The sequence below is a fragment of the Trichechus manatus genome, unplaced genomic scaffold (genome assembly GCF_000243295.1).
Source record: "Trichechus manatus latirostris isolate Lorelei unplaced genomic scaffold, TriManLat1.0 scaffold00057, whole genome shotgun sequence".
Taxonomy (NCBI): domain Eukaryota; kingdom Metazoa; phylum Chordata; class Mammalia; order Sirenia; family Trichechidae; genus Trichechus; species Trichechus manatus.
Window position 1 is genome coordinate 3,275,951 of NW_004443993.1, and position 9,960 is coordinate 3,285,910.

A 9,960-nucleotide genomic window follows, 5' to 3' on the forward strand; every position below is an offset into this window, starting at 1 on the left:
TTAATCACATAAATTCAAATAGGAGAATTAGAACCAGGGAATAGAAGCTAAAAAGGGAGAGATTTCTGCTAAGTCAAAGTGTTTGAATAATTATACACATTTAAAATGGAAAAGGGCTACCTGTGACTGAGAGAGTCACTGTCATTGGAAAGACTCCATAACAAAATACAAGTGGTATTATAAAGGTGATGACTAGCTGAGATACCAGCTGGCAGTTCATTGAATGATGCTTTTACCTTTTTCAGCCTACACGTTAGCTACATGGAAGCAGAAAACCAAACATTTTCAGGATTCCTCCTGCTGGGCCTCTCAGAGGATCCTGAACTTCAGCACCTCTTCTTTGGACTCTTCCTGTCCATGTACCTGGTTAGTGTGCTTGGGAACCTACTCATCATCCTGGCCGTCTACTCTGACCCCAACCTCCATACCCCCATGTACTTCTTCCTCTCCAACCTATCGTTTGTTGACATCTGTTTCATCACCACCACAGTCCCAAAGATGCTGGTGAACATCCAGACAGAGAGCAAAGACATCTCCTACATAGGATGCCTCACTCAGGTGTATTTCTTCATGATTTTTCTTGGGCTTGACACTTTTCTCCTGACCATTATGTCCTATGACCGCTTTGTGGCCATCTGTCATCCCCTGCACTACACAATCTTCATGAACCCCCAGCTCTGTCTCTTGTTGGTTCTTATGTCTTGGGTCATCATTTTCTGGATCTCTCTGCTTCATATTCTACTGATGATGCGGCTGAACTTCTGTAGAAGCACTGAAATTCCACATTTCTTCTGTGAACTGGCTCAGATTATCAAATTGGCCTGCTCTGATACCTTCATCAATAACTTCTTTCTGTATGTGATGACAGTTCTGGTGGGTGTGTTTCCCTTCACAGGGATCCTCTTCTCTTACTCTCAGATTGTCTCCTCCTTAATGAGGATGTCCTCTGCTGGGAGCAAGTATAAGGCATTTTCTACCTGTGTGTCTCACCTCTCAGTGGTCTCCTTGTTCTATGGGACAGGCCTTGGGGTCTACCTCAGCTCTGTTGTAACCCATTCTTTCCAGGAAAGCTCTATTGCCTCAGCGATGTACACTGTGGTCACACCCATGCTGAACCCTTTCATATACAGCCTAAGGAATAAGGATGTGAAGGGAGCCCTGGGAAGGCTTCTCTGTAGAGCAGGGTCTTTTCCATGATGATGGTCACTGGTCTCATGGCTATATGGGCCTCGTGATCCCCAAAGCCAAATACCACGAACTTAAATATCCTTATTCTTTTTTCTTCCTAAAAGACATGTATCATTTCTTCCAATCCCAAAGCACCTATGACTTTGTTTTCTACTTGTCATTGAATCATTTTTCCTCAACTCTTTCCTTAGTAAGTTCTTTTGACTCTTCCCTGTATGCTGTCCATAGAATTCTTTCTTTGATCAGCTTTCTTAGAGTCTTTCCTGAAAATTCCAACCTTAAATTTGTTGCATTGGTTTTATCATGTTAAGTGCTGGCATAGTTTCCCCAAAGGTTAATCTCTCAAGCATTGATGCTCTTCCCTTTAATTTGGTTATATGTGTGTTTTTCCCTGAAAGAAATCAAATTAAAATCAAACAACACTCATAACCAAGTGCTTGCCGCGTGTCAACTGTACTCATTGTTTTACACACATGATTTCATTTAACCATGACAACATTTCTTTGAGATATATTCTCATTCACTTCATTTTTCAGAGGAAGAGTCTGAGATTATGTTGGATTTAAACATGGCAATCTGTCATTGAATTAATACTCCTATCTTCTCTATCCTACTTTTCATAAGAAAAATGATGTGGTTTTCAACTTCAAGAGTGGGAATCTAGATTTGATAGATGGTTTTTTCACGTTTCATAGTAATATACTGTATCAGATAGTCTAAGATGTTGATTAATTCTTTGTGGTCCTTCCCGACCTCTTTTCTTCCTTCCTTTCTCCTTTCTTCTTCTTCTTTACTTTCTCATTTTCCTTATTTTAGTTTACCTTTATGCCTCATCATTGTAGTTTTAAGATAGACTCCCCAAGGTCTGAAAACATGTAGTAATGAATACAATGGAATACGAGATTTTCCCTCTCGTGGCTTAATTTTCTGGGACTCTCTGGAATTGTCATCAGGAATGGTAGTTGCTCACTTGTGGAATGCATTCAGAAGTTCATTTTTTGAGATGAATATTGGTAGAATTGAGTCTGTCCAGTGAAAGATGGAGTAGTAGATGCTGTTGATGCTCCTCCCACATTCACTGGGATCATCTCACCATCTCTATTACACACCAGTCTGACTTCCAATGGACAACATCAGCTGGAACGTACTTTGCCCAATGCATGGTGGCAGAAGTGACTGGGAATTATGTATTTCTACAGGCAGCTTTCACTGAGAGGTATACGATATACTACCTTACCTGGGATAATACTGAGGTGTGAGTTTCGGACATTTTCCAAAATTTCCCCACAGGGTGAAAACCCTGCTCACTCACTATGGTAAAAACCCATTGCCATCGAGTCCATTCCGACTCATAGCAACCCTATAGGACAGGGTAGAACTGCCCTATAGGGTTTCCAAGGAGAGGATGGTGGATTCAAACTGCCAACCTTTTGGTTAGCAACCTAAGCTCTTAACCACTGTGCCACCAGGGCTCCCTTGCTATGGTAGCTGACTTAATGTAAGCTTTAATGGATGTATTTTCTTACCTGTGTCACTTCTCCTCTCTCCCATCCATATTCCTTGCTTCTTTGAGTAAATTGCTTGCACTTGAATCTTTCTCTCAGTGTCTGCTTCCTTGGGAACCAAAAAGTGAGATAGTTGATAAAGACTGTGAGGGATATTAAGGGAGTCATGAAAAGAACTAGGGATTTTGAGGCCAAAACAAAACTACAAAAAGAAGACACAAATTTCCCGAAAAATCATAATTTGTTAGTGAGAAAAGTCTTGTTTGATACGGCTTCAATTCACTTTGATGCCATCAAGTTTAACCAAATGTGTATTTATTATCTACTATGTACAAATTGCACCGAAGTGTCTGTCAGTTTGTCTTACTGTGGGGCTTGCATGTTGCTGTGATGCTAAAAGCTATGCCACTGGTATTCAGATATCAGCAGGGTCATACATGGGAGACAGGTTTCAGCTGATCTTCCAGACTAAGACAGACTAGGAAGAAGGACCCGGTAGTCTACTTCTGAAAAGAATTAGCCAGTGACAACCTTAGGAATAGCAGCAGAATATTGTCTGATATAGTGCCAGAAGATGAGCCCCTCAGGTTGGAAGGACTCAAAAGATGACTGGGAAAGAGCTGCCTCCTCAAAGTAGAGTCGACCTTAATGACTTGGATGGAGGCGAGCTTTCTGGACCTTCATTTGCTGATGTGACATGACTCAAAATGAGAAGAAATAGCTGCAAACATCCATTAATAATCGGAACGTGGAATGTACGAAATATGCATCTAAGAAAACTGGAAATCATCAAAAATGAAATGGATCACATAAACATCAATATCCTACACGTTAGTAAGCTGAAATAAGCTGATGTTGGCCATTTTGATTTGGACAACCATATGGTCTACTATGCTGGAAATGACAACTTGAAGAGGAGTGTCATTGCTTTCATCGTCAAAAAGAACATTTCAAGATCTATCCTGAAGTACAATGCTGTCGGTGATAGGATAATATCCATACGCCTACAAAGAGGACCAGTTAATATAACTATGATTCAAATTTATGCACCAACCACTAAATCCAAAGATGAAGAAATTGAAGACTTTTACCATTATGCAGTCTGAAATTGATCGAACATGAAATCAGGATGCACTGATAATTACTGGTGATTGGAATGTGACAGTTGGAAATGAAGAAGAAGGATCAGTAATTGGAAAATAAGACCTTGGTGACAGATATGATGCTGGAGATGGCATGACAGAATTTTGTGAGACTGATGAGTTCTTCATACCATATACCTTTTTTTCACCAACATAATGATGACTATACACATGGACCTCACTAGATGGAATACACAGGAATCAAACCGACTACATCTGTGGAAAGAGACAATGGAAAAGCTCAATATCATCAGCCAGAATAAGGCCAGGGGCTGACTGCAGAACAGACCATCAGTTGCTCGTATGCAAGTTCAAGTTGAAACTGAAGGAAATTAGAACAAGTCCACGAGAGCCAAAGTATGACCTTGAGTAGATCACACCTCAATATAGAGATCATCTCAAGAATGAAGAAAGCAAGAGGTTATTAAAAAGACAGGAAAGAAAGAAAATACCAAAATGGATGTCAGAACAGACTCTGAAACTTGTTCTTGAATGTCAATTCGCTAAAGCAAAGGGAAGGAATGATGAAGTAAAAGAACTGAACAGAAGATTTCAAAGCCTGGCTCCAGAAGGAAAAGTAAAGTATTATAACGACATGTGCAAAGAGCTGGAGATAGAAAACCAAAGGGAAGAACACACTCAGCATTTCCTAAAATGAAAGAACTGAACAAAAAATTCAAGCCTCGAGTTGCAATACTGAAGGATTCTATTGGGAAAATATTAAACGATGAAGGGAGCATCAAAAGAAGATAGAAGGAATACCCAGAGTCCTTATACCAAAAAGAATTGGACAACGTTCAACCATTTCAAGAGGCAGTATATGATCAGGAACTGATGATACTGACGGAAGAAGTTCAAGCTGCACTGAAGGCATTGGTGAAAAATAAGGCTCCAGGAACTGACGGATTATTAATTGAGATGTTTCAACAAACGGATGCAGTGCTGAAAGTGCTCAGTCATCTATGCCAAGAAATTTGGGAGACAGTTACCTGGCCAACTGACTGGAAGTGATCCATATTTATGCCTATTCCCAAGAAAGGTGATCCAAATGAATTTGGAAATCGGTGAACAATATCATTAATATTACACTCAAGTACAATTTTGCTGAGAATCATTCAAAATCAGATGCAGCAGTATATTGACAGGGGACTGCCAGATTCAGGCAAGATTCAGAAGAGGACGTGGAACCAGGAATATCATTGCTGATGTCAGATGGATCCTGGCTGAAAGTGGAGAATACTAAACAGATGTTCACCTGTGTTTTATTGACTATGCAAAGGCATTCGATTGTGTGGATCATAACGAATTATGGATAACATTACAAAGAATGGGAATTCCAGAACACTTAATTGTGCTCATGAGGAACCTGTACATAGATCAAGAGGCCGTTGTTCAGACAGAACAAGGGGACATTGCATGGATTAAAGCTAAGAAAGGTGTGCCTCATGTTGTATCCTTTCACCATACCTATTCAGTCTGTATGCTGAAAAAATAATCCGAGAAGCTGGACTATATGAAGAAGAACGGGGCATCAGGATTGGAGGAGGACTCATTAACAACCTGTGTTATGCAGATGACATAACCTTGCTAGCTTAAAATGAAGAGGACTTTGAGCACTCACTGATCAGGATCAAAGACCACAGCCTTCAGTATGGATTACACCTCAACATAAAGAGAACAGAAATCCTCACAACCAGACCGATAAGCGACATCATGATAAACAGAGGAAAGATCCTCTGCTGAGCTCCTTTTGTTTATGGATTTGTTTTTCATTTCTCTTATGTTTGTAGGTTTTGTTTTTACTAAGACTTTATGTTTTTCTTCTTTATTTTGATGAGTAGGTTTGTTAACATTCTTTGTGGCTACCTTGAAATTTACTCTTATCATCCTAGATTTGAACCAATCTATTATTACTTGGTATGGCCTTGCCTTCCTCTCCATTAGAAGGTTCTGTACCTACACCATTTATTTTCTCTTTTACTGTTCAAATGCTGTTGTCATTTACAGATTAACCTCTCTGGTTCCCTGTTGTAATTCTTTTGGTTTTGCATAGTCCTTATGAGTCCATTTCCTAGGTTGGTATCTGGCTAGTACAATCCTTTATCTTATATTCAGCCTGTGGTCTGATGTTGTTTGTTCTCAGATTGAAGGACTCCCTTTAATAAGTCTTGTAAATTTGGTTGGGTTTTTACCTAGTCCCTTAATTTCTGTTTATCTGGAAATGATCTAATTTCACCATCATATTTGAACAAGAACTTTGCAGGATATATTATTCTTGGCTGGCAATTTTTTTCTTTCAAGGTTTTATATATGTCATCCCATTGCCTTCTTGCCTGCGTAGTTTCTACTGAGTAATCAGAGCTTAGTCTTATTGTTTCTCCTCTGAATGTGACTTTTTGTTTTTCTCGAGCTGCTCTCAGGATTCTTTGTTTGTCTTTCATTTTAGCGAGTGTGATTATGATATGCCTTGGTGATTTTCTTTTGGAGTCTATTCTATATGCAGTTCATTGAGCTTCTTGGATGGTCAGCTTTTCATCTTTCATGATATTGGGGAAGTTTTCTGTCAGCAATTCTTCAATGATTCTCTCTGTGTTTTCTGTTTTCTCCCCCTGTTCTGGAACTCAGATCACTGACAGATTTTTGCTTTTGATTGTATCCCACATAATTCTCTGGGTTTCCTCTTTTTTTTTGTTCTTTTTTCTGATTTTTCCTCAAACAGAATTGTATCCAAGTGTTTGTCTTCATTTTCACTGATCCTGTCTTCCATTGTTTCAGACCTTCTCCTCAGCCATTCTATGACACTGTCTATTTCTGAAATCTTGTTGTTCATCTTTTGGACTTCTAATTGTTGTTTCTGTATGATTTCTAGTTGTGAATTTATTTTAGCATTTTGCTCCTGTATTATTTTCTTGAATTCTTCCATTTTTTGACTGTATTTTCTATGAATTTGTCTGTCTTTTCCATGAATTTGTCAATTTTTTCCTCATTTTTGTCTGCTTTTTGCTTCAACTCTTGGATAATTCTGAATATTAGAGATTTGAATTCCCTATCAGTTAGGTCTAGTGCTTTTTCTTATACTGGAAGGTCATCTGGTATTTTATTCTGGATGCCTACTGGAACCATCATATCCTGTTTTTGTAAATGTTTTGATATTGTCTGCTGTCTTTGGGGCATTCAGTGGTTATTTTCCTCATTTATTGATTGCAGATTTGTTTGTTTTATCCTGTTTCTTTGTTTTATTTGGTTATGTCTGAGCAGGTGGGCTGCACGTTCTTTGTTGTTTGCTCATCTGTGAGTGCGATACTTCTCTCCTCTTTCACCAATGGGAAGGGTCAGTCACTCAGGTATGGTACAGCAGGGCAGGTCCAGCTGCTGAGATAGGTTTTTTTGTGGCACATACCAGGGCTGAGAGTGTGGACCAGGAATCAGTGCAGGGCAGGTTCCAGTAGGCCATGCCTGTGCTGCTTACGAGTGTGATGTTCAGCGGACTGTGCAGGTAGGCAGGAAGGAGGCGGTAGATTGTGATGTGTGGAGCTAAGATGGGTATGGGAAAGATGGGAGAGGAGAGAGGAACAGGAGCCAAAAATATACACACAAAAAAGAGTGCTAAGCAAGCTTACTATTAAAGTTGAGAGATGAGAGACTGAGAAATGGGGAAAAACAAAAAGAAAAAAAAGAAAAAGGGTACATGCCACAAAAAACCTATCCCAGCAGCTGGACCTGCCCTGCTGTACCATACCTGAGTGACTGACCCTGCCCATTGGCGAAAGAGGAGAAAAGTATCGCACCCACAGATGAGCAAACAACAAAGAACGTGCAGCCCACCTGCTCAGACATAACCAAATAAAACAAAAAAGCAGGATAAAGCCAACAAATCTACAATCAATAAATGAGGAAAATAACCACTGAATGCCCCAAAGACAGCAGACATATGAAAACACTTACAAAAACAAGACAGAATGGTTCCAGTAGGCATCCAGAATAAACTACCAGATGACCTTCCAGTATGAGAAAAAGCACTAGACCTAACTGATAGGGAATTCAAATCTCTAATATTCAGAATTATCCAAGAGTTGAAGCAAAAAGCAGACAAAAATGAGGAAAAAATAGACAAATTCATAGAAAAGGTAGACAAATTCATGGAAAATACAGACAAAAAATGGAAGAATTCAAGAAAATAATACAGGAGCAAAATGCTAAAACAAATTCACAACTAGAAATCATACAGAAACAACAATTAGAAGTCCAAAAGATGAACAAAAAGATTTTAAAAATAGGCAGTGTCATAGAAGGGCTGAGGAGAAGGTCTGAAACGATGGAAGACAAGATCAGTGAAAATGAAGACAAACACTTGGATACAATTCTGTTTGAGGAAAAATCAGAAAAAAGAACCAAAAAAAAAAAGAAAAAAGAGGAAACCCAGAGAATTATGTGGGATACAATCAAAAGCAAAAATCTGCAAGTGATCAGAGTTCGAGAACAGGGGAAAAAACGGAAAAACACAGAGAGGATCATTGAAGAATTGCTGACAGAAAACTTCCCCAATATCATTGAAGATGAAAAGCTGACCATCCAAGAAGCTCAAGAATCCCATATAGAATAGACTCCAAAAGAAAATCACCAAGGCATATCATAATCACACTCGCTAAAACGAAAAACAAACAAAGAATCCTGAGAGCAGGTCAAGAAAAACAAAAAGTCATAATCAAAGGAGAAACAATAAGACTAAGCTCGGATTATTTGGTAGAAACCATGCAGGTAAGAAGGCAATGGAATGACATATATAAAAACCTTGATAGTAAAAAATTGCCACCCAAGAATAATATACCCTGCAAAACTCTCATTCAAATGTAATGGTGAAATTAGTCATTTCCAGATAAACAGAAATTAAGGGACTATGTAAAAACCACACCAAACTTACGAGACTTATTAAAGGAAGTACCTCGATCTGAGAACAAACAATATCAGACCACAGGCTGAATATAGGATAAAGGATTGTACAAGACAGATACCAACCTAGGAAATGAACTCTTCAGGACTATGCAAAATCAAAAGAATTACAACACGGAACCAGAGAGGTTACTCTATAAATGACAACAGCATCCAAACAATAAAAGAGGGAATAAATGGTGTGGGTATAGAACCTAATGGAAAGGAAGTCACGCGATACCAAGTAATAATAGATTGGTTCAAATCTAGGAAGATCGGTAAATTTCAAGGTAACAGCAAAGAAAGTTAACAAATCTACTCATCAAAATAAAGAAGAGATTGGTTCCGGCAAAATGGCGCTCTAGGCAGAAGCACCACGCCGTCCCTCCACAGCAAAGATCCGAAAAACTAAGCCGAACAGAGAATACAACAATCCTGAAACCCTAAAACATCAAATGAAGAGATAAAGAACTCATCCAAGCAGCAAATGGAGTGAGAAAACTGACAGAGAATGGAGAACCAGGAGAGATTCATGCAGAGGTCCCCTACCAGCCAATGCAGCGCAGATCCACCGTCTTGGACTACTATCGGAGACCAGCAAATAGGGGTACGAGAAAGCAGCCTCACGGAGCATCCAGCAGGAGACAAAACAACCGGTAATTTGTGGTGTGTGCTTTCCCACCCTCCACCCCTCTTCGCCCCTGCTTGGCCTCCTCTGCTTCCCGCGGTCATGGTCTCTTGACCGGGAAGTGCCGGCTGCTTGGATTCCACATACCCAAGCAGGGGGCTCTCTGGGTGCCATTTGTTGGCTGCTGGTGTTGCTTTTTTTTCCCTGCTTCTTTTGATTTGTTGCTTGACTCGCCACCTCCCCCCCTTTCGCTCGAGTGCCTGGCTCCATGCGCCATCTTTGCTTCTTCCTGAGGGGTTGCGGAGCTCCATTTGAGCTGGTGGCATCTGGTCTGGGCTACGGTGCTGGTGGCATCCTGGGGCTTTAGTTAGTTTGTTCGTTTTGAATTGTTTGTTTGTTTTCTTTTCATTTTCTTGAGTTGGGAGCCCTTTCTGGCCAGGCGGAGCTGCGTGGCAAGGAACTCCCCTTCAGCTTCCACAGACTTGCAGAGGGATCCCTGAGGGCATTTCTTTTCTCATCGGTTTCTTTTTTTCTGTTTTTTGGGGGGACCTTTCATGTTCTTTTTTTT

General features: G+C 39.9%; 1 protein-coding gene across 1 annotated transcript; it reads left to right on the plus strand.

The window, feature by feature from the left end:
* The first annotated feature begins 207 nt into the window (after nucleotides 1-207).
* Nucleotides 208-1,197, plus strand: LOC101351683 (olfactory receptor 7D4-like). Its single transcript, XM_004378569.2, has one exon. It carries the CDS (start codon nucleotides 262-264, stop codon nucleotides 1,195-1,197), a length of 936 nt encoding a protein of 311 aa, XP_004378626.1. The 5' UTR covers nucleotides 208-261.
* The last annotated feature ends 8,763 nt before the right edge of the window (nucleotides 1,198-9,960 follow it).

Bases quoted from the DNA above. Each gene is read 5' to 3' on its own strand.
- LOC101351683 (XM_004378569.2), top strand. From the start codon at position 262: ATGGAAGCAGAAAACCAAACATTTTCAGGATTCCTCCTGCTGGGCCTC.